Below are 25,791 nucleotides of genomic sequence, written 5' to 3' on the forward strand. Positions count from 1 at the left end.
GCCTCAAAATTTGTAATATACACATTCGAAACCAAAACACAAACTTTTGCAAAAAAATGTAAATAATAACTTGTAATATTAGAATAACCAGAGTAATATTTCACTTCTTAAAAGAGTTAAGGGAAGTTAAATGTATGCTCTGGCACTGTAAATTTTGCCATGACGTCACTCTTTTATACACGTGCAATCCAGTCGAAGATCCAAGGACGTAACTAACCCGAGAGGGGAAGAAACCTTCAGCACCTTCCAAGTGCGGGTCTTCATTTCGCATCTCGCCGCAAACACTGCTATAAGCCCCCTCCCATCCAAGTTATATATATGGGTCCCGCGCCTGTCATCCCATTGTAAAATCGACCCTAAAGCACTGTTCGTCACTCATCTCTGGATAAAATTCTCACCTTTTTAAAAATATTGACAATATAAAAATAGGTGACACTACAACAACGCTTTATACGTCCTCATGAATATATTAAGGCTAGTTAATGTTAAAAGGTAACAAGAGAATCCTAGTGATGCACCCATTGCGATAAAGAAGAATAAATGTCGGCGGATACACAGCAAACTGTATTTGTAGTGTGTCTTCAGACCTGTTTTTGGCACCAACATTCACCACGCCAATGTTATACACGTACCAAAACTCCGCTCAATAAAAGCCTAAAAGTGAATTTAGATATTAAATAATTTCATCGACTGAATGGGTTCACGTAATGCGTTTACAACATAATATTTCTTCGTGAATTGGTAACATAATGTGAAATAATTAAATAGATCGAGCACTCACGATCCAAATGTTTGTTGTTAGGACAGTACCGTCAGTACTACCTCGCCATTATTAGTACAGATTCATCTCGAAAGCAATGTATGTACAACGTTCTCTATGAAAGGGAAATCATTCCACTTCATAGTGCCTAGTGAAATTAGGTAGAGCGATACGGTGAAAGGAGTTCCGACGTTGAGAAAGACTCGAGAGTGGAAGAAGCAAGGCTGACTTGCAAGTTGAAAACTCCGGCCACCGCACGCGCTTCAGTTCTCGTTTGTTCTCGCTCGCAAGCGCAGCTCATAAGCCCACGGCGCACGTCCGTTGGGGTAGTCCGAGAAGGATGACGACGGAGGAGAAGTTTCGTGCTGCGGTTAATGTTATAAGGAGCCTTCCTAAGAATGGTAAGTGGGTTTCCTTTTTCCATGCAAAATTTTAGGGCTCCCAGTTGATGGTTGTTACCGAATTCGTCTGTTCAGTGAAATCGAAAGTGAAACCTCGCGTGTGTGCATCCACCAATTAACATGGATATCAAGTGCTGTGTTGTGTGCTTATGCCTCATCAACCCGTCGGTAATCGGAAGTTCGTGTTGATCTGTGAAAAATTCATGATTGTGAAGTGTTAATAGTCGATCTAAGAGGCAGTGTGGGAATCAAGAGCTATGGTAGGACCACCCAGTGACCCATATCTGTGACTATTACTTTCCCTAGTGTGCTTAGCCCTGCAAAATGTTATGATATAACGTCGCCGAATGCGGACGCATGGATTTCTACGTGTTTGGTGCCGCTGCAGCGTCTCATTGACAGTGTGCCTGGTGATTGATGTTTGTGGACCCCAACTTGGTGTTTGTAATATGACCCTTCTGGGTGTTAGATAGTCCATAATGTCTTCCCAGGCAATCTTCCTCCTTACAGCAGTGTTTTTTTAAATTCAATGCATCGTTGGAGTGGTATAATTTTTGGGTTAATTGAATGCTCTTGGAATTATTGCGGAAATTTTTTGATGTATGGGGAAATCTTTGGCGTTTTACTTTCATGGTCACTCTTCATTTCCTTTGATTCATTTTGAGTGTGTTCAGAAGCATTAGCTGCTTGCACTCCAGCGTAGAGGCTGTCCTGAGTGTTCTTTATCACTACAATTTAGGTGTGAATTGTGTTCCCCCTCTTCTCTATTTAGTCATTTAATTTGAGGTTTCAGGATTAAGTCATAAAGTGATGTTCCTGGTATATATTATAAGTGCATCAATATTTACTTCTTGGCCCTTACTTTCAATAAAACAATTTCAAGGAAAGTCACCTCAGTGACTGATTGCTTTAACAAACGCTTCTGTTTTTTCCAGTATTGCAATCTATCAGTAGTAAACAAAAATATATTTAACTCTTTGCTACTATATTTCTCGGAGAGGTATCGACTTTAGAAGCTATTTCCTGTTTATTTTGGATTGCGCTATACATTATGTTGGCTGGAGACCCGGTTTACGCTATTTTTCATGCAATCGTTTGACAATGGAATGGGTCTTAATTCCCTTGGGAACAGTTCAACGCCAACATTGCCTTCATGCTCGGTGCAGCCATGCTAATGTTGATGCTTGTCCTCGATTTCGTTCATACCGCGTATGAATTCCTTCTGCATTGCGAATCTCAAATTTCTCCAGTCAATGTTTGAGTCAGATGACATTACTCAAAATGAACCATATAGTTGGTTATCTCATGTCACATCTCGGTACTGTCCTGGGGCGTATTATTGATCATAGATTTACATTTGGAATGGCTGTGGCAACAGAGTAAGTGGTTACTGCAAGCGATATTATAATTCATTTCGCATCATTTGTCATTTCACTCCCGAGTGAAAATACTCGCTCGTACTAGTCACTCACGAAGGTCTGGTCTTTTTTATGCTATGGAATGGCGTAGTTGCGAAGTTATGAATCAAAATATACTTAGCTATCTTTCCCTCCTGATATTCGCCCTTCTTCCTGAGTATAATTGATGCGTCCTTTAATGGCCATTGTGGTTTCCTTTGTATTTAGTTGCTTAAGAATCCTTTCTGTTTTGTTTAGGAAGCTACCAGCCTTCCGCAGATCTTATGCTGCGGTTCTATGCCTACTACAAGCAAGCAACCGAGGGTCCATGTAAAGGTGCTCGACCAGCATTCTGGGAGATGGTTAAGAAGGCAAAATGGGATGCCTGGAATCGGCTAGGAAATATGCCTCGGGAAGAGGCCATGGATAATTATGTGGAAGAATTGAAAAAGGTGTGGATTCTTTCAGTATTCAATCTTTCTGTATTTATGGGAACAACCTGGTGGTCTTGATTTTTTTTATTATTTGCCATATTTTTATGTGCTCGGTACCTTGTGATATTTCTAGGCTTATGTCTCAGTTAACTGTGTAACTCTCCACAGTGTATTAGCATTTTGGAAAGTGCATCCAGCAATCACAGTGCGGATATTCTGGTCTTATATATAGCTCTTTTAAGTCTGATTCGCCCACTCACTTACTTTTTAATCTGAAGATTAGTTTGGATAGATGAGGGTAAAGCTCACCCCAGACTAAGCCACAGGCAGATTAAAAACAAACAGAGTGACTAATTAATTTCCCTGGGCCAACTCGCACTTTCAGGATATTTATTCAGGGGTGTTTTGTGGTGGTTTCATCCAGGATTTGAACCAGGGGCCTAATTACCAGAACCCTAGCTCTCTACCTACTAAGCTACAATGCTCCGGATTAGAGCAAGAAACAAAATCAGCATATGGAGTTTCAGGAACTATCATTTTTATTCATTAGCTAAACATGTGGACCCCAACTTGGTTGGTTCTCCATTCTTACTAGCCAATCAGGCAGGGGTCAAGCCACATTCACACATTGGTTCCCTTAAGATCACCTAAAGGCCTGTTTACACGATACATTAACACGTACGAGTTAATGTACGTTTGCGTGAATGATTTTTGTGGACCGGAACGGAACATGTACGAATGCATGAACCAAATTAGAACAGGTTCTATTTTCTGTACATCCATTTGCGCAAGTTGGGTGGTTACACGGTGCATTTTGGCGTTCATTCTTGCGTTCATACATTTAGACATTAACCCGTACGTGTTTATGTACCGTGTAAACAGGCCTTAAATTGAGCATTATTGAGTCAAGACTAGGGTTGGATTGGTGACTGTTCATACCTTTAAGCACTGTGGTGCTCTTGCTTGCATTTGACAGGCATGGTAAACATGGGTTTGGCATAGTGAACCTTTTTGGTCCATTGTGCCAACCGTAGCAGAAAGTGCCAGAGCACTAGATAACCATGCTATCTTATCTAAACTGATGGAATCAGATCAGAGGCAGTCACTCGAAACTAAATTTTGTGACTAGGTATGTCATTATTCTTGTAAAATCCACATGTATTTTTTTTAGAAAAAAAAGTATATATCTATTTGAAAAAGAATAGCTTGGACAGACTTACTATGGCCCATCAAAGCATCAGCGTTTCATAAAAATGATGTGATGTAATCCTCAGCTACAGATGCTTTAATCAATCCTGAAGATACCTGTGCGATGGTCTGGTATTTGAGCGTAATGATTTTGAAGAACAAATACAATTTTCCATTATTATATTTCAATGTAACTATTTTCTAGGTTTGAAAATTTTTCTTACCATCATGAAATAAACTAGGCAAATAACATTACTTATAAACCTAATGATTTTAAGTTCTCACAAATTGCTTCCGGCAATCACTGTGATAATATTGTCACGCCTTCCATAGGTCCTAATATAGGTCCGAACCAAAATCAGTTTAGGGAATATCAGATAGTTAAGAGTATCACTTGATCTATAACGGATTCAACCCAAAAGTTTGTTTGGATAGTTGAGAGAGGGTCTTGTCCCAGACTAATCTAAATGTGTGTGGATAACACACATATGTACAGTATTTGTTTCGTTCCGTAATGTATGAAAGTAATGTATAGAAGTAACTCAAGAATCAGCCTACCTTCCTGTGAACTGGACTTATTTTGGAGTTCTTAAAGCGCTAGCTGTCAAAATTGGTATCAAGATCACGATGTTATACAAGGATTATCCATTATCTACGTAAAACTCAGTCTAGTGGCATAGCTGGGGGGTCCAGGGGGTCCGTAACCCCTACCTTCCCCCCCCCCCCCCAACATTTAAAAACGCAATTATTTTCCTTTGTAAAAGAAAACAGAATATTGAAAAATCATGAATTTACAAAATATTTCTTTAACAAATGAAGTTTATTCGATTATGAAAAGTGTTAAAATTAGTTAAAAACCCATTACTTAGAACCCTGTTTTTCAAAATTTTCCCCCCCCAGGTTTTGGATCCCCCCCCAAACAAAATTCCTGGCTACGCCTCTGACTTACTCATCACTAACAATTACATAGTGATTTGACATGTTTTCTGGTGAGAATAGGCCAGGAAAGAGCTCATCGCCAGCCTAAGCCATAGGTTGTGAATTTCATTCAGGGTAAAGAGGCCAGTTTCTTTCCCTTTGCCCCCTTGCAGTATCAGATTTTTTTTGTGTGGGGGTGTGTGTAGAATTTAACCAAGGACCTATTGATCTGCAGTCAAGTTATCTACTCAGTATGATACCACACTTATCAATCATCATTTTATATTTCTTATTAAGATTTTTGTCAAAAATGATTCAATAATTTGGATATTTTTAAATTTATATTATTTAGAATTGTTTCAGGTGCTATATTGTGGAATTCTAAATTATTAATAAATTAAACCCGTTTGAAAAATTTACACTTTTTTTTTCTTTTCAAGACCAGTTTCAATACATTTTGGAATATGTTCTGAAGCAACTGAAGATAATGGAAAATTTATTGAAATTTGTAATGACTTTTTTAGTGTTCCTTAAAAATTAGCAGTAACATTTAATTTATTAACTTGAAAATGTAGGCTTGTACTTGCATTTGATACATGGCGTTTCAGTGCCTGCAATACTTGAGGAGATGGTAGAGGAGACATTTTCAAGCAAAATTTTATTGTCCATAAACTTGCGGTCAAACCTCCTAAGTTACTGAGGTACGGAAATGCAAACATTTTTGTGGATGCACTCTGCGGGTAAAAGTGATTTTTCTTGCATATTCAGCTTTCTGTGCATTTTATTTAATACTGTGGATTTTTGAAATACCTTATTCCTCCGATTATAGTCCCCCTCTGAATATAGTCCCCCCCCCCCTAATTTTTTGAGGCTTCGGTATTGGGAAAAAATTTAAAAATGCATTTGAATATAGTCCCCCCGATACTTTTACCATGGGCATTTTTGGAAATAAAGGGGGGACTATATTCAGATAAATACGGGAATTAAGGTTTGACAAAAATTTGTGATTATAATTGCCGGAAACTATCTCAAAATGTTTTAGTGTACCGGGACAAGCCATGGTGATAATGTTTATGGGAGTCAACCGCAATGCACAAATTGTGCGAAAAATCCACGGAGAAAAAAATCATTTGCCTTGACCTGGATTCGAACCTGGATTTTTGGTCAGGTACTTTAGTCAGTTAAGCTACCAAGGTTCATTCTTCTTTGTGGATATTTATCGACACTACCAGACAAGGTGGAACCACCCTATCCGGTTGTGTGGGGTTCTGGGTTCCAATCCCAGTTAAGGGGAACTATTTTTTTCTGTGGATTTTTTTGCACAATCTCAAAATGGTTGAGATTGCACTATTGAATTGTTGAAACTTGTTAAAAGCTCTCGTTTAATTAAGCTTAACTGCAAAGTGCATCTATAAAAATGTTTACTTTGTCCTAGCTCAGTAAGTAAGGAGTTGCGAACCCATGTTTATGGGCCAAAAATGCTTAAAATTGTCACCCCATCCACCTCCTGAAGTGTTTTCAGATTCCTCCGGAAACACCCTGTATTTGGACTGTAGTGGACTCCCTTTTAATGTTGTTGTTTATTTCTCTCATGCAGATTGTGGAAACTATGTCATACACGGAAAATGTGGCCCAGTTCCTTGAGAGCTTAGATTCATTTTACGAGAAGGTTCCTGCCGAGGATTTGAACCTGTTGGTGGGTAATATTGTGGAGCGAGTGGTCGGGAGCAGTGGCGAGTCAAGCCCGTTGAGGCCCTCGTCCCCCACCCATGTCGCCTCCTCTGTACCCAATGCTGCGGCCCTCGCTGCGAGGTTTGGCTCGAGTTTGGAAACAAGTCCAGCAAGTTCCATCTACTCCCCATCGCCGCAGCCACCTCCTTCATCCTCTGATCGGGACACTGAGGACGAAGAGGATGAATTCATCGACACAATGGAGGTAGGTGTTGAGATTTGTATCTAAAATGAAAACTAAACGACTCAGCCTTGTAAAATCTCATTGCTTAGTGGTGGTTAAAAATTTTTGGGCTGTCTCCATATCAAATTTTGGATGGCCCCAAGGTTTCCCGACCTATGCTGGCCACTTTTCATAGGATATTGTACATCATCAGATTATAAATTGTTGGGTGAAATGTGTTGTCATTCAAAGAAAATATTTTGGTGCAACTCTCTCTATGTAGGTTACTCTCACTTTTACCATCAACAGTTTGGTGTACATGCCTTTGTTAGATATGGAAAAACTGTCCCTCGCCAATTTATTGGGGGCAACATATAAAAAAATGAGAGATAAATTGTAATTTTCTTTGATAACATTCGAAGATAATTCTTCAGCTCCAGGAAAGAATCTAGGTGGTATAAAATAGTCTTGTACTAAAAAAATTAAAAATCTGAAATCATGCAAACTTCCTGAAAATAGTCTTGCAATATTCACACATTCTACTTAACCTTCCGTCAGACAACATTTGCTTATATGGCTTTGATTATCATATAACTGACCTGCTGAGGGATTCAAATTTGGTTTGAGGTTACTGCATTATTTATTCACCTTGGAAAAGTCTTTTGGGCTTCCTTTTGAAAATGTTTTGAGTAACTTTAGTGAGATTGTTAGCCAGAATTTGAGGTCTCAGGCTCCCATCAGTAAAGTGAATGGGTCGTACATATCTTATACAAATAGGACTGATAGGTGTATTTGAATGAAGGGGTTTCAAATATGCTAGGTTGGAGAGGAATTTTTCTTTCCCTCAATCTCCGTGCACATGAAGCCTGAAATGGGTCATATTGACAGACTTCCTCCAGGCAAAAGTGATATGCAGTGCAAGCCGCTGCTACCACAAGCTTATCTGGAAGATAATTGAAATAGTCTAGAAACCTGAAAGTTGAAACTGGGAGAAAATTTCAGTGGGCTACATTCTGGCTTACACAGTGGAGCCACAATTATCTGTTTGTTGGATTCTTGCAAAGCGAGAGTGCTTGTGTGTAAAACTCACCTATATATAGCCTGTTTAAATGAATTTCTTTCTCAATTAACACATAATGGTCGGCTCATGTAAAAGCACAAGTTTCTGCCTCCAGCAGTTGAGGGTCCCGTAATTTCACGTGTTTTTGCATTGCGATTAGTGAAACCTCTTATGGCTTCATTTTAAATTATTTATAGCTAGTTCTTGTCATTGCAAAAAGTATATGCGTTAAAAATATATAGTTGAGGACCTCAATATCGGAATCCAGAAATCCGGAAAACCATAAGTCCGGAACGTTTGAAAATTCCTCTGCGTGGCGTTTTGACTTGCCACCTCATGGCACCACTCATCGAGCCTTGTTCTAGGATGAGTAGGAAGTTAGCACACATGATGAACATACGATAACAAGCTAGGCAGGGACACAGAGGGATCTCAGATATTGAGCACAAGAGCCTGAATGCACTTATAAATTAAATAATTAACTAAATATAGCTGTATTTGTGCTTAGATCAGATATCCAGAGACCCTTTGGTCCCAAGCTTCCCAGATTTGAGATCCTCAACTGTATAATAAATATGTGTATTTGAAAATATGCATTAGTTATGGAGCTGTGCGAGTTTAATCACACACGTGCTTTCTTAGCAAAAATGCTAAAAATGGCTAGCCTCTAAGGCTAGTCAAATGTAAAGGGTGCTTTATCAAGAAGTGTTTACTGCTCTGGCGTGTCAGGGTATGAGAAACCATTTTCATAAAACTATAAACCCGAAGGAACAGAGAAATACACAATTAACTTTTAAACATTCAAAAACAAATATATTCGTTACCCTTTAACAATATCATAACAAAATCGTAAGAATAGCGAAAATAATGGGGGAAATTTCACTCAACAGTCAGTTTTCAGTCAGTAAGCCTCCTTGACTCCAGTTTCTCCGAAACTTGAGCACATTTAGGGGTGGGGGAGGGGCTGGGGTAGCTGAAGCACTACACGGTCCCACTCTGAGTTCCACACACAACTGAATGAGGAGTTGACGACGACTCGTCGCACATACACACACAAAAATTGAACATCAAAATAAAACTACGCCCTCTGGTGGCAGTTACGACAACTACAAAAAACACTTCTGTTTACGGAATACAGGGGAATAGGTTCTTCAAATGAGTTCTGTTCTTGTATATTTGTCCCAATTGAGTGTCTGCAGCAAATTTTCAATTGCCCTAATTACTAGGACTACTGTGTTATCCTCCTATAAATTCTACTGTATCGTAAATGTTGGATTTTTTTTGCTTGCAGGATGGTGCTGGGTCCCCAGGAAATGTTAATGGAATTACAAATGGAATTGAGGGTGTAAAGCGTAGTCTGCCCAATGGCAATCTAGTGCAAGCATCCCACAAGATGCAATTTATTGAGAAGGATCTCGATGCGAATCACAACCACCGTGATGTGATTGTGAGCCAGAATTTGATGTCTCAGGCTCCTGTCAGTGAAATGAATGGGTCGTACATATCTTATACAAATGGGACTGACAAAGTTCAACCTCAAGCAAAACGTTTAAATGGAAGTGTTTATCAGTCTTATGCAGAAGGAAGACCAGTTGTGGAAGGTGATTTAGTTGGGGGCCGTAGGGATCCACCTCTAAATGGACATAGTAAGCCAGATGCATCAAGGAATGGTGTTGTACAAAATGGCTCACACGAAGAAGGTTGGTGCTTGGTTTATTTTTTATATTTATTTATTTGGCAGCATTAGATTTAAATAAATGAATGACAAGTGTACCAATGTATAAACAAAGTAAAGAAACAGAAAGTACACCTCTAGTTGAAAAAAAATTACTGTATTTCTCCGAATATAGTCACCCTCCCTAATTTTGAGGCTTCAGTTTGGGGAAAAGTTAAAAAAATGCATTTGAATATAATCCCCCCCTGTACTCTTACCACAGGCATTTTTAGAAAAAAAAGGGGGGACTATATTCAGACATATACGGTAATTAATTGAATATCGAACAACTAACAAATGAAGAATGATCCAAAGAACCCAATTTCAAACTCTCCCTTATAAACCACAATGTCATCAACCAAGAATTGATGCACACTTATTCTTAAAAATTTTGGTGTTTGCAGGAAAGATATTAATTACATATACCTTCGGGTAGGTCATTCCACTCCTTTGTTCCTCTATGTAGGAAGGATTTTTAAAAAATTGTTCGTTTTCTGCTTCTTGAACTTAATTTTGAATTTATGATTGTTCCTTCCTATGTGGCAGGGTGAATCCAGTTTTTGACCTATTTCCTTCCAATCCCGCTCTTTTGTTAAGGCTTTACAGGCTCCAAGCAACTTAGTGGCCCAACTTTGAACTCTAGTTAGCTTACTCACTGGCCACTGCCATCTAATGAGTGATCTTCACCACATTATTGTATCTTTTATGTTATTGCCTTCAAAGCAGGGATGACAATCACAACTAAACGAAAGTCAAAACCAGTAAAATTCCAATAGTTTCGTTCCCACGTGTGAAATTTAGAAACAAATTGAAATGGATTTAACCCTTAACCATTGACGTGAAATATTTGATACACTGCCAGTGACTGTCTGGGAGACCGCAATAAAACAAAAATTTGAAAACCTTGCAAATTCATTTTTATTGCTTAGTTTACTGTTTCTTTGACTTCTCAGCTATTATAAAACTTATATTTAATATTATGCATTCCAAATACAAACCAATTTTTTTCTGTAAAAATTGTTATTTGAAACAGGATCAAAAAACTGATATCAAAAATACTTGAGTTATTTTTATTATGGTACTTTTTTAATTAAGTACTTAATTATCCACATTATGCAACTAGAAATGCTTCCTTATAAATTGTTAATTATTATTATTATTCTTGAAAAATCACTCATCATCATCATTAGTCAACAATCCTAAGATTGGTTTGACGCAGCTCTCCATTTCTCTCTCCTATCCACTAATCTCTTCATAGCTACATATTTATACTCTTTTATATCCTTTATAACCTGTCCTATATAACTCATTCGGGGCCGCCCCTTGCCCTTTTTCCCTTCCACTTGTCCTTCAACGATTGTCTTCATCAGACCATCGTGCCTCAAAATGTGGCCAACTAAGTTGTCCCTTCTTCTGCTTAATGTTTTTAGGAGGCTTCTCTTTTCTCCCACTCTCCTTAGCACTTCCTGGTTACTCACACGGTCAATCCATTTTATCTTCATCATTCTTCGGTAGCACCACATTTTGAATGCTTCCACTCTTGACTTCTCTGCTGCTGTCAACGTCCAAGCCTCGCTTCCATAGAGAAACATACTCCATATGTAGCATCTGATGAATTGTTTCCTTCTATGCTGGTATTTTCAGCTGTAAGAAGATTCTTCTTTTTGTAGAAAGCCCTCTTCTCCTGCGCTATTCTACTGAGTATTTCTTTCTTGCTCCGTCCATCGCTGGTAATTCGGCTTCCCAGGTAAGAGAACTCGTTCACCACTTCAAGCTTATGCTGTCCTAGGTTGATGTTTGTTTTAACTCGGAATCACTAGGAATTGTTTTAACAACTTTTTGAATCATTTCCACCAGCATTACGTTTATTGGATTTTCAGTTAAGCGACATGAGGTCTCACAGACGGCTACTTAAATTAAGTTGAAAATTTTCAGAAATAAATAATAAGAACGTTAAATTTTAAGAGTGCTATGTCCTTATTATACAAAATTATGACTCTCACGAGGATTATAGATATTTTGAAATAGCAATTTTGAAAATATTCATAATTTTAGAAACGCAGCGGTCTCTCAGACCACACGTCACCGCTTAAGGGTTAAACCCTAGGACCTAAACCCGGGGTAGAAACGAAATCGGAGTCAAATCTACTACGTGTTGAAACTAAACTAAACCTCTGGGATGAAACGAAAAAAAGAGTGTAACGTTTTCTTGTATTATTAGCTGAAGACAGGTCCCAGGTAGCCCATAGTGTGTGTCTATGATCGCACGGTGATGTTTGGAGAATCTGCCATCTTCTTTTTCTTTATTCAGTTACTGCTATTTATTTCTAATGCCTTTTATCTCTTAGTAATAATTCATTAGGGAAATATGTCCTGTTTTAGCCACTTTGACTCCCCCACTATGAAAGCAATAATGAGCATTTGCCAAACCTCTCTCTCATTTGCTAACGTAAGAGTTTTTGCAGGGATGGTTTTGATGGGATACTTCGGATCCAAATTCGCTGAAGGCATCGGAGCTGGATCCAAAATTTTTGTTTTACGCTTCAGAGAATGCAGCGTCCCATGCGAGGGAGTGGAAAGAGTTCCGATCAAATTGATTGAATCAAAGATTTTTTTAGCTATAAAAAGACTACACCAATATTCAACATTGCCCAAAAAGCACAATTTTCAAAGAAACAGGCATCAGTACTGTCAAACAAGAAGATACGGCCTGGAAATGCCAACTGTATGAATCACATAAGTCGCCCGGCTTGGCTTTGAAGGCAATGACATCACAAAATAGCAAGTTCTGACATGTTTGTCCTTGACTCCCTCGTTCACAGTCTCGTAGCTTGAAAGACAGGGGAGCACACCTCTTCCTCTCCACCTATCCTTTATGCGCTTCTGCTGTCCACTCCTTCCTCTCGCTGAGCGGTCGTCTCGTTCTGTTCCCGCAACTCGTCACATTTGATGCTAATGTTGTTCTAAATATTGTTAATTTTGTTCCAGATTGCACAGTTGCAATTTAATTTAATGAAATTCCAAGTAAATGTCTATTATTGTGTGGAAAAAATTTTTATGGAGATTAAGAGAACCATGTGCGTGTATGTACTGTTTTGTGAAACTATCGCAAGGAAGTGCAAAATCCACCTTTCTGCAACTGAAGGGGGAAACTAATGCGAGGAATATTAAAATACAGTCAATAGTTTATCCGAAGATTGAAACCTATTTTCATTTCCAAAGGCAAGCATAACAGTTTAGGTCCTGAGAGTGTAAAGATTTTATCGTTTCTAAAAAATAATTTGAAAGCTTATAAAATGATTTTTTGTTCGGTAAAAATATTAAAATGTGTATGTAAATGTAAAAAGTATTCCTTTTATTGTATGTACCCAGAAAAAAACTTGAGTAATTACTTCATTTTAAAGCAGTATTTGAAAAGGCAATTGGATCAAAAAATATCCAAAGATCCCGCTCTGAAAATCAAGGAATGGTTCCAGGTCCGAAAAAAATCTTGGATACCATCCCTATTTTTTTGTTTCATAAATGTGTTTGCTTCCGAAAAAGAAAACCAAATGTTTTATTATATTTTTGAAGCGTTTCTTTGAGAAGAATTTCTTATGAATATGTTAAAAAAAGTGCTTTGTCAAAGTACTTCAGAAGTATTAATTAGGTAATTAAATTTATCAAATATTTATAAATATATTATTATTATTATTAGTGCTTGTAACCCTGTAAAGTGTTGGAAAACTTTACTTTTATTGTGAAACCAAAATCTTCTACTCAACTGGTCCTTTCTTCAGTATGGAGTTTAACCTTTCTGTCTTGCATAAGTAATGGTGTGACATTCTCCACCACATGTTAGCAAAAGGAAGAAAAATCATTAGCCTCCCCTCCCCTTGGAGCTCTTGCATAATATGTACTTGAGTGGTCCCTATACTTATTCAGTTGTTCGTTAAAACTTTTGGGCTGTGTCGCCACACTAATTTTTGGGTTGCACCAACGTTTCCTGACTGATGTTGGTCACTTTTTCAAGGGAATCTGATGAAGTAGGATTTTTTTAAATTCCTACTTCATCAAATTCCCGAAAATTGATGCAGTGACATTAGCCCAAAAGTATTTTTTTTATTACTTATTCAATCGATTCATCAATTTAAATATTTATTTCTTTTTTCTAAAACTTATTTCTTCTCTTTCAGTTACTGTAAATGGGTCTCATTCCCTTGTTCCCAGAGATGAACAGAATATTAATAGTGTTAGGCAGCTGGTTCTCGATCTCCAGAGTGATATGGAAATGATCAAGACTCAGCTTAGGAATATTGAGAAGGTGGCTATGGCAAGGAATCAAAGGTCATCCGATGCAGTAGTAAGTATTATTTTTATTCTGTTGCTCCTTCAAGAATCATTTAAGTATCAGCATGATCCTTTAGAACAGGGGTTCCCAAACTTTTTTGTACCACGCCCCCCCCGCTACACATATCAGCTTTCCATTTTGCAATACCCTATTTCCACGGTGCCGTACATACCAACTCCTACTTGTACAAGTACTTGTACTCGTACAAGCATGTGCCTACTTGATACGGTGAGTAGGTAGATTTTTTTGTTCACTGTTGAATGCGGTAACGCAGAATGGAAAGATTCAATAATTGTACGTATCTGAGGAAATTCTTTTTGTAATTTTTTATTTATTTCATTTGGGTGTCACGCCCCCCCTGGACTTTCTCCACGCCCCCCCTGGACTTTCTCCACGCCCCCCCTGGACTTTCTCCATGCCCCAGGGGGGCGCGCCCCCCAGTTTGGGAACCCCTGCTTTAGAAGGTTTCATAGTGACTGAACATATGAGAACAAATTCTTTTTGCGTACCTTGTTTGTTAAAAGTTAAGTGTAAATGAAAGCTATGTATTATGGATAGCTTGTTCCACTTACGAGCTGGCTCAGTTTCCAGTTTGGTTCTTGGCTTTGTTTGCAGTTTTGTTCTCAATTTCTGTATTTAATAAAGTTTTTCATCTTTACTGCCCAATTTTCAAGCTATTAGGTTATATTTTTCTTGTAGGATAATGTGCAAGCCACGTAAAATGATACAACTTAGATGAAAAGTTAGGCAGGTTGATATATCAGCCTTCTGTTATGAATTGATTGCATGGCTCTGCAATGATTACATTTTTTTCAGACTGAAAATTTTTTTTGTCAGTAAGTAATTCAATTTATTGTGCAAACTCCTGTATAAGGATAGTTAAGAAATAGCTTCATAATGCTTATTTTTCTTTGGTGCTTCATTTAATTGAATTAGCCTTAGCATTTCGAGGCAGTATCTAAGAAAGAAGGCTTGCAGTGAGAGGGTTAAACTATGTTATGAACTTATCCTGCATCCAACCAAAATATTTTTTAAAGATGAACTATTGAAATATTCAAGATGTCTTTGGAACTTAAAGGGTGTTCCATATTGTATTGATCAGAGTGATAGTTTCCTAGGTACAAGGATGGGTGTGTATTCTTTTAATCCAAATACTTTTGTTTCGATTTTAATTTCATCGAAGGTTTTATAGGATTTTTTTTGTGAGGAAAACAATTACTTTAGTAAATAAGTTCACAGAAGTATCAGAGGTTTTAGAAGAATACTGTAATGGTTCAACGTCGGTTGCCCGGATGAAAAACCGCGAAAACCATTCATAAATGATAAACCTCCTTAAGTTGCCAGTCAGGACGATTTATCGAAAGATTTAATTTAGCATTACAATAAATGCGGGGGATTCCTGTTCGCAGCTTATTTCGTGGTGAAGAAATCCAAATTGGGGTAAGGCGCGTGACGAATCGGCGGCAGGTGAAGGAAAATAGGTTTCGTAGGAATACCCAAAGAAATGCAAGGACCCTTTCATTCAGCATTCACCCAAATACATATATTCAAAAATAAGAAACATCTTACATGAAATATTTAACCAGATGAGTGAAAATGATTGGGTTAGTGATGAATGGATGAAATAACAAATGATTTATGCAATTGGCATTTGAAATTACCATGAAATAATAATAAAAAAAAACAATATGTAACGAAAGTCAAAATGTATGCCGTTAAGCGGACTTCTTTCAACTATTAGACTTCGTTACACTTTTTATATCTGGGAAGTAATAAAGTCTGTCCCAATTGCACATTTAAGTTCCGTTGCTGACTAAGTTTGAGAATAATGAGAAAAATCACTGAGGCGTCGATGAATCTCACAAGGTGCCTTAACAGTGGCATATTGCTGCATACGGGGACAAGTACACGGACACAGGGGTGGTTCACTGGGGTCAGGGCAATATAACTTTACGTGACCTTGATGACCACCGGATGACTCCGTTCCTTGGTGCCGTGGTTCGGGCTGGACGCAGGCTCGTCTATTTCTGTGCGGCCTCCTATTTTCTCGGAGACGGCAATTTGCGCGGCCTGGCTGCCCCTGGAACCTCCTTGGCGACCACCTTTGGATTCCGAAGTGGATCCTCCGACTTGGCTTCCCGTCTTTACGCCGCTCGCTGCCTTTCCCCTTCTGCCTTGTGTTCTCACTATTTCTTGTAGTGCACAGTCAGCAACACAATTTACAATTCTCTCCTTCTTTCTTGCTGTGCGTTCGGCTTTTATACACTCCCAAAGGGGAGTGAGGGGGTTCCGATGCACACGCAACACACACAAAAAAAAATAGGGGGATACCTTGGGCCATTCAACATAGCTGCCCTCCACTAACACCGACTCACTCGCATCCACTCCACCTTGCATACTTGGGTAGGAAAAAGGGGAGGGGGGAGGATGGGAAACGGGTGAGGACGGTGAACGAGGGAATGAAGGCCAGGGTTGGGACGGCCGCAACCGTCACAATAGGTGTATACTCTCAACTGATAAAACTTGCACAGAAATTAAGTCCTTGCCTTCAAAGAAAAACTTAAACACCGCAACGTAAAGCACTTTTAGGACGTTAGAGTATTTGGATTGAAGAGATACAATGTGTGACATTTATGTTACATTGGGTGGAACCAGGTTAATGTAATGGGAATATTTAAATGTCTTATTTTGATATCAGAAGATTTAAATTCCATCAAAAACGGAGATTGGAATACATATTTGGAGTCAATGTTTTAGAGTTTTTAGCATGGTCGAAGTTCGTCGGGGATCGGGTTGGTGTGGTGGCTAGAGTGTTGGCTTCCCACCTGGCGGGCTCGGGTTCAAATCCCGGCAGTGGCAGAGAATTTTCAGTGACTGCTCAATCCATGCTTGAGTGTTGTGTGGAGGACATTTCGAGCGCAACACTCCGTCCGTGGGATGGGACGTTAAGCTGTGGTCCCCTTGGTGCCTTTCGTTAAGATCAGGCTAATGCCGACACCGGGTTTCTCTCCATCCTTCCTTCCATACCCTTCCCTCATGGCTCAAATGACCTCAGCTGTCGGTCGCCTCCACCAAATACCATACCTTGGAAGTTCGGCCATCGTATTTTGACGATTTTTAGACTTAGTCTTAACTAGTCAACATACAGTGTTTGAGGGGTCTAAGTTAAATGAGAATCATTGCCATAATCACTTGAATTTAGCCAGTGATTATCATCAAAGTTTTCTGGTCATTCACGAAACTACTATTAAATGTAAAAACTTTGTCTTATTAGCCTCTTTACTGGTGGGGATATCCTGGTAAACATACCTTTGTAGAATGATTGTGACCAGTCTGCGAATGTTAGATTACCATTGGCTGTAATTAAATTCAATACTTGTGGAAGTGCAGGAAAATGGCTAGTTTTTTCTCCTGTAAAATTTATTTTTAGCTGAGCTAGTTGTTCATCGTAACCGTGGTGATTTATAGTAATTTTTCCCTGGGAAAAGATGTCTGAGAAATAAATCCTATCAATATGGTCAGAAAAGGTTAAAGGCTGGGACACAATCAACACTAACGTGAGACGGTATATGGGATCCGGGAGAACGTGAGACGGGGAACGCCACCGTGCGGTCACAATTGACGTTCCCGTGGCCGGAAAGAAAATTGACTAACGCTCGCGCAGTGGTTTTGTTTGTGGTCTTCAGTCTTTTCGTTTGTGTGTAGGAAGAGTTTTGAAGAATGTTCGAAGTTGATGAGGATAGTATGCTCGTAAATTAAATTAAGTAATGGCTTACCTTAACTGACTTCTCTTCAGCTCACGTTGCACAACAACAACAACTGCTATATTCAGCAATGGGCGCCAACAATGCTGTATCGCTGTAAACAGATGGCTCCCATTTTCGGGCTCTTCTGATTGGCTTTCCGTGTACGGGACACGGGAAGAGATGAAAGTTGCCCATCTCTCGCATTTACGTACTCTCCGTAAACGGTGGTTGTGTCCCTTCCATAAGCTTTCCCTTCCGCCATCTTTTTACCACTTCCTGTTAACAGCTCGCATCTCACGTTAGCGTTCATTGTGTCCCAGCCTTTACTGTCTGCATTTGATTGTGTATTTTAATCTATTGAAAAGTTACGACCAAAAATTTGACCAAATATTAGGTACTTATTGACCATAATGAGATTGTCAATGTTTTGGTCAAAATAAGATCACAAATTTCCCAAAATTAACTCAATAACTGGATATGCTCTTAATATTTTGCTTCTTTGCACCTCTTGATTCTTAGGGGTTAATTTACCGTTGCCTGATGCCAATTATCAATCTAAAGACCATCAGCACAGAATCCAGCATGCTGCCATATGCCTCAAAGATTAGATTAAGATTATTAGATTATGTTTGGACTTATCCTATCCATTTCCGCCATTCTATGCTCCACGCTCAGAAGCAGTGGTGCCCCCTTCAGTATATTTAAACCTCTTTGCCATCAAAGCACTGGAGAAGTAATCAAAAAGTTTTTGTTCTCTCTCATACATGTTCAAATTCTCTACTACCAAATATAAAGACGTCATAATCACTTCAGTTGTTTAAAGAAAGGCTGTACTCCTATTTGAAGTCTGGGGCTTAAGTTTAATCTCCTCAACTAATTGAAGTTATCATCTTAAACTTGTGATATTATCAAAACTTTGTATGTATGTATATATGTCTGTGTTCATTATGGTCTGTGTTAAAACTTATATTTTTGTGTTATTAATATTGAATATTTTACACTTTTTTCTAAATATTTACTGCTTGTTAGCCTAGCAATAATCTCTATTATGCCATATTTTTGTCAAAATGTTATTTATTAAGATTAGAAAATTTCCTGTATTTTCTATTTTTTTGCTCTCATAGGTTTTACCCAGAGCATTATAATAATATTCAATTATTATTCATACAAAACTTACATGTATGCATGCATTATCTCTGTAATTTCAGGTGTCTCGCTCATCGAGGAGTTCATCTACATGGTGGCCCTTCCCAGAGCTCTCTCCTCAAACGACTACATTCCTTGTCTTCTGGCCCTTCGCGGTACATTTCCTCTTCTATTACTTAAGAAATCGCTCGCAGTCACGGCTTCATATGCGTTGAAGCTGTTGTTGTGTGCTGTGATCTACCCACCTTGTGCTTGGTTTCCGTTCCTTGGAAGATATTGATGAGAATTACGTGTCTCTCATTTAAAATATACATAAGTAATGGTAGGTTTCTCTATCTCTTTTAATATACTTTTTTTCCCGGAGAATCTCTTTGATACTGGGAATGTTCTCTTGATACTTGAAAATTCTTCTTCTCTACTGTCAGTCAATTAGTTTTTATGTTCTAGTATCGTAATGTTTATTTCCTAAAATTCTCGCTTGCTAAGGAAGGTTTTAAAATGGAAAGAAACATGTACATATTGTATATATAATTAATGGCCATGGAGGCTCATGTACCAAGGAGTTAGGCAAGATCCATCTTTACCCTGGAATACCGTTGTATTCAACTATTTACTATCAAAAATGACTTGGTAGCTATTTTAACATCTACACTTTTTCTGCTTCCAGTCTAATTATGCTTCACTCTCTTATTAAAGATGTATTCTTAATATCTGAGAAGATTGTACATTTGCATAATTCATAATATTCTGACGTGAACCAGCCTATGAGGTAGGCTAAGTATTGGAAAATGAGTACCTCTCAGGTTTTCTCGTTTCTGATCTTTCATTATCACTTTGTTGTACTGCTTGTCTGGAGAAATTATTGAGGTTGGCATTGATTCTTTAGCTGGAGGCTTTTTAGATATGGTGAAGAAAACTTTTGGATATCAACATTTCGTATGCATATTTGATTTTTTTAATATAACCGAGGATGATTGATAAAGTATGGAATCCAAGAAAGCTCAAGAGAAGTGTACATTGTAAAATATGCTGTTCTTTCCATGATTGATCTTTGTTTTCTTCCATGGAAAGTGGAGATTAAGGATGATTACATTTAAATGTGTTTAAGTATTGAGCCTAGTCAGTTACAAAAGCGTTTAGGTAGCCATGTTCAAAGATGCTGGCCAGGCAATGTGATAATTTTACAATCACATAGGTATTCTTACCACGTAAAAATAAGTAAAAATTCATTCCCATGATAAGGATCTTTAAATAGGGAGATTACTAGTCATGGTAACTAACCAAGTTTATGTATTATTATTCTATACTTAGCTTATGAATGAGCTTCCTTTTTCTGCAGATATATGCATTCCTCTGGTTATTATCGAATGTGCCAAATTATTGGAAATTCATTTTTGATTGCCTTTCGTCCAACCTTCCCCAAAATTAATTTAGCACATCTATGCACATTTTATTACTCATGAGCCACTTATTCTGAGACCTTTCTAGGTTTGAATCAAATGATCAGTCTAAGAACCCTTGATTTGAGTATTTTTTACTCTTTTTCTAAAGGCATTACAAAAGTTGGGAGTGTTTTCATGGAGGCTGTGCATTATTATTTTGATTATTTTTTGCTGAGACTTGCATGCATGAACCAAATTGTATACTCTTGCCTTCATTCCTTAGTGTTTTAAAGTAGTGGTTCATCATACTAGAAGATGAACTCATTCTACTATAAGTCGTGTGCGAATTTGGTCAAAAAAGTCATCCAGATTTTGCAACTGTTTTACTTTCAATTTATTAGTTGAAAGTGACTTCTCCTATATTCTTGATGTGTTCTTCAATCAAACAATTGGATTATGAGTAACAATCCACTGCCAGTTTTATGCTGCAAAAAATTGAGAGTATTTACTGAGTAATTACTATATTTATGCATGTACCACATGCTCTTACACAAGACTCAGCAACCTCTTTAAGAGGCTATTCCTGAAAATATTTTGTCTGGATTTTTTAATAATTAAGAGAGTTGGGTATTGTCTCCATGTTACAACAGAGGACTTCACATATTATTTTTCCATTTGGAGCTTCATGTTGTTTTATGTCAAGCATGCATTTTAAAGCAAGTATTTCTTTTCAAATATCTTGAGGTCTTGGAAGGAGGCCCAATGGCTTTGGGGGTAAAATTTAACAAAGCTACTGATTAGAATAAGACTCTGCCTTTTGTAGCCTTGTTACCTTTGACAAAATTACACGCCGATATGCTATCTTTTCCATCAGCCTCTAAATATTTTTGAAGTCTTATCTTCAAGGTCTCAAGTTATTTGAAAAGAATTATGTGCTGGAGAGAGGTAGCCTATATTTAACAAAACAAATGATGGTGTAAAATGATGGTCTCATCAAAAAGATGGATAAGTTATGATATAGGCATTCTCTGTGTTTTTTTAAGCCAGAATTTAATTTTCAAAATTTTCACGCTTGTACGTTTAACACTGGTAAGAGATAAGGTAGCTTCATTTTCCTGGAATTAAATTGGGTGCATATTAGGTAAATTGACCCAGGAGGATTCAGTCATGGGGTCCAAATGCTACTGGTTATAAAGTGATTGTCTTTTCAAACTATTATGTAATTAAGTTTTGCTCACCTAATTTTTTTCTCTGAACTATCGGAAAGAAATATGAATGTGGTTCATGCATATGTATGGTAAATATTGTAGTGCCTTCCAGCATGATGCTAAGAAAGGTATGTTGTTTGTACTTACTACTTGGCTGCCAAGTTTAAGGTTAATTCCACTTTTGGTGGACTTGCGTTGGTGCGCCCATGGGTTTTTTCATTACTCATATTGAGGATGCTGATAGTGAGGTTTGACCTCTTAGGTGTTCATGATGAATGCTGAGAGGTGTAATATGTTCTGTCACTTTATAAATCATCACAACTGCTACACTAGTGGTTCTCTCAAGATTTCACTCCAATCAGCTCAGAATTTGACTATGCTAGGCCATTTTTGTGGTTGATTGATTTCTATATTCTCTACACTAGTCATACAGCTCATTTGGATGCGGCTGTAAAATTATTGTACTGAAAATCTGTCTAATTGTGAATCTATACTGTTTTGAAAGAATCTTTTACCTTGCATTAACATCATCAACTGTTAAAGATAGTGAGCATATTTTTTATTGTGAGGGCTTGTCTGTCTGAACCACTAGCGAAGCATGTTGTCAGACTTAGAAAGGTGATAATACAGTTTGTAAATGATTTATGTAATTCATTGGCATTATGGGAGTGTAAGGATTGAATGTAAAAGTGACACTAGTCACTCACAAGGCTACTTTGCATAAATCATTTTTTCTTAAAGAAGTGAATTATTTAAAAAATTAGTGTAGGAAGCTGTGCCCAAGTCTTCATCAGCTAGAAGGCTTGTGGTTTTTTGCTGTGATTACTGCCATAATAAGGGAAATACTATATTATGAGAACTATGGTACACAATATATATGTGCACTTTAAATGGAGTAATAGAATGAAACTGTAGGTGCACATTCTCTCAAGGGATTTGAATACATTTTCCTATTTTTACCTTTCATATCTTAGTTTGTCAATCATATTTCATAAAAGCATGTGTATGTAATATATTGGAGCATCTGGCTGTTTTGGGATACGTTATTCAATGTCGAGGAATCTATTTATCTCGTTATCTTTTGCTCTCCAGTCTAATTTTGATTTTTGGATTTAAATATATGGCATTGCTATAAGTGGCATTTCTATCACTTAAGAGTGGTTTTCAGTAGTAATCGACATTATCAGCATTGATAGTTTTTGGAAAAAAATGATGCAGCAAGATATGGCTAATTTCTTCGGACAATTTCAGGGAATTTTCATTTACTTCTGAGTCGCGAAATGACTTTTGTTGTCTGATTTCATAACATAAGTGAAATGTGCGTACATACTCGGGTAAGATTTCAGTTGGCTTGTAAAGGTGATAGTAAAAACAGCTGAGATTTATTTCTTTGTGTACCTTTTCCAAATGCAACTCTGTGAAACAGTTATATAAATTGTTAGTGTTACAAATATTAGCTCCATATAATGTAAATATCCATTGTGTAATTTTACTTAATGTTCTGAAGATGATGTTGAATTATCTGTAGTTGTGGCTTCTTCCTGCTCCTATATTATCATTTTATGTATAGTTTATTGATGCTTTTAAATTGCTTTATTTTATTATTTTCTGAATTTCTCAGAGTAAATTATGACTTACATTTGACTTCTCTGTAAAGTTTAGGTTTGGCTAATCTCTTATGACTAGACATCTTTTGTTCATCATGCCACATTCTGTGAGCTACCCAATATAGGTGGTGATTTTGTTTCCCCTAGATAATACTTGTTATATACTTGTGAATAATTCATCCATATTTTTCTGAAGGCACTGAATTTTTATGACTTGCAATAAACTATTCAGTTCAACTATATTTCTTTCTGTAGTGTCAATACAGGCTAAAATCTACGTCTTCAGAATATATTAAACATTTCCATACTGCCTGTTGAACATTTATATAAATAAGCATTGTTGTACTGAGCTATGTGTTATTGTGATTCACTAAAATTCGGTGCTTATGATAGTACCTATTTACGTTTTCGTGCTATGCAACTGAGTGGACTATTAATTATTGACTGAAGGGATTGGTGTTTTAATGGCTGTTTAATGCTCTGTTATCTTAGTGTTTTTCATAAATTTGCCTCTTGAAAATGATGTACAGTCAATCTGTGTAAAAGTTTTATGAATAAGCATTTTTTACAGCTTGAATATCTGTAATGCTTTTCCAGTAGCATTCTCTGTGCATGCAATTTCTCATGTAGAAGTTGATGGCTTAACTGGATTCCAGAGGTGTTGTTTTTTTAATCCAATGGAGTTTTTATGCTGATGATAGCTTGCTTTTATAATTTTCGTTATAGTAAAATCGATCCTTTGATTGAAATCGCTATTCATATGTCTGTGGGTGTACCAATTGAAAAGCTTGAAATCCAAAAATGGACTATTACTTCTTATCTTCTTTTCCTTACTTTACTTTAAATATACGGGCTGTTTTTATAAATAAGGGCCGTTTTTTTATTATCCTGCCAAAATGACTTTTAAAGTACTGAGATAGGTTAATCATGTCCAGGGTCCAAGCAGTGGTATAAGGCCTTGCATTATCGTGGAGGAGTAAATTTCCCTTTGTCAGCCACATCTTTTGTTTTGTTCTGTTGCAGCTTGGCAATGGTTGCATAGTAGGCTTCTGTGTTGATTGTTATTCCTTGTGTCATAAAGTGGACTAGTAAAGAACCATACCTGTTCCAGAACATCGTTGCTATGATTTTTCGTCGCAACAACGTTTGTAATGAAAGGTGGCCAGCCTGAGTGATCATCATAGTGAACATTTTCGAGACCATCTTTGAATTCTCGGAATCATTTCCGCACTTTACATTCGCTCATTGCATTAGCACCATACACTTCACAAAGCTGACGTTAAATGTCTACAGCTGACATGTTTCTTGCAGTCAAAAATCACATCACTGACCGAATCTCACACGCGCTGTGCGATTCAATAATATGAAACATTTTAAAGATCCATAGTAAAGCGTACAGGTTAGATACAAACCTGCAACTGACATGTGGTACCTCACAAGGAATGGCAGGAAGCAGCGCACACACTCGTTACAGACGGCACGCGAACTACTACAGTGTATGGCACAATGGCCCTTGCTTAAAAAACAGCCCTTGCATCTCCTTAAATTAACTACAGTTGGAGAGTTAGGTAGTATGCTTTTACCTGTATCATATTATAAGAGTTGCTTTATTTGCTTGTACATATGCCATATTTATTTTTGTCCTTAGCGTCTCCCCAGTATTGGGGACCAGCCTCTGTTATGAATTTTTTAAATGGTATTTTCTTTCTTGGATCTTACTGAATCTTCTTGCTTCTGCTTTTACCAATGGTTGAATCTTGACTGTTGCTTTTGGTAACAATTTTTTTCACGTTTAAGAGGTAGAATAATAAATAATTTTTTTGTGGTAACTACTATAAAGTGAAAATCGTGTAACATTTCAGAAGCAGGGTATAATGGAGGCTAATATATGGTAGAATATTTGTGTTTTACAAATAATAAATTAAGGAATTCAATGGCTAAGTTTGAGTTATTGATCTAGGTGCAAAATCACTGTCATTGTGGTGACTCATTTGAACATTTCCTTGATGAAGATTTTAATCCCTGAGGCTTCAGTGTGGCATGATGGTTGGTGTTCACAAAGATTCTTTTACTATGCCAATTCGGTTATCAACATATTAACGTGTTTCTATGTCAAATAATTTGAATTGGGAGCTTGGTATGAATACTCCCCAAAGTATAGAGAAGTTGCTCCATGCAGCTTGATGTGGGCCTTTGGTTTTTTAATGGAAGACCAATTAAATGCTATCATTACTGTGTAATTTTGCAGACTATTAGTGATGTGATCTTTTTATTTAAGCATTTTGCTGTGTTATTGTTGATTGTTGCTGGTAAATTTTATCAATATGAAAAATATCATGAATTATATGTATATTGGGTGTAATTTTCGTCGAAATAAAATATTTTATATGTAGTAATTTTGTTGGTAATGTCAAGAGTGAGTTACTGTCATTCATTCTATTCTTCTTGCACTGTTATTGCCAAATGTGTCTACTTGCCTCAACTTGTTTTTAGAAACTCGCGAAACATGGATTCTACCGTGCTACCTTCAGGCTTGTGGCCAGAAATTTGCCCCTAGAGAGTGGAATGCAGGTGGCTTAGTCTGATATTTTCTTGATAATAGGTAA

At 37.4% G+C, this 25,791-nt stretch overlaps 1 protein-coding gene across 1 annotated transcript; it reads left to right on the plus strand.

The window, feature by feature from the left end:
• The first annotated feature begins 346 nt into the window (after nt 1-346).
• LOC124169833 (acyl-CoA-binding domain-containing protein 5) lies at nt 347-25,577 on the plus strand. Its single transcript, XM_046548619.1, has 6 exons — nt 347-1,161; nt 2,817-3,010; nt 6,696-7,034; nt 9,344-9,752; nt 13,942-14,108; nt 19,051-25,577. Exons 1-6 carry the CDS (start codon nt 1,101-1,103, stop codon nt 19,201-19,203), a joined length of 1,323 nt encoding a protein of 440 aa, XP_046404575.1. The 5' UTR covers nt 347-1,100; the 3' UTR covers nt 19,204-25,577.
• Nucleotides 25,578-25,791: the final 214 nt, after the last annotated feature.

Source organism: Ischnura elegans, chromosome 12 (assembly GCF_921293095.1).
Source record: "Ischnura elegans chromosome 12, ioIscEleg1.1, whole genome shotgun sequence".
In the NCBI taxonomy this organism is placed as follows: Eukaryota; Metazoa; Arthropoda; class Insecta; order Odonata; family Coenagrionidae; genus Ischnura; species Ischnura elegans.

Excerpts from the sequence above, each read along its gene's own strand:
- LOC124169833 (XM_046548619.1), top strand. The coding sequence starts at position 1,101 with ATGACGACGGAGGAGAAGTTTCGTGCTGCGGTTAATGTTATAAGGAGC. Across the intron at positions 1,162-2,816 it reads AAGGAGCCTTCCTAAGAATG|GAAGCTACCAGCCTTCCGCA; the intron begins GTAAGTGGGTTT and ends TGTTTTGTTTAG. Across the intron at positions 7,035-9,343 it reads AATTCATCGACACAATGGAG|GATGGTGCTGGGTCCCCAGG; the intron begins GTAGGTGTTGAG and ends TTTTGCTTGCAG.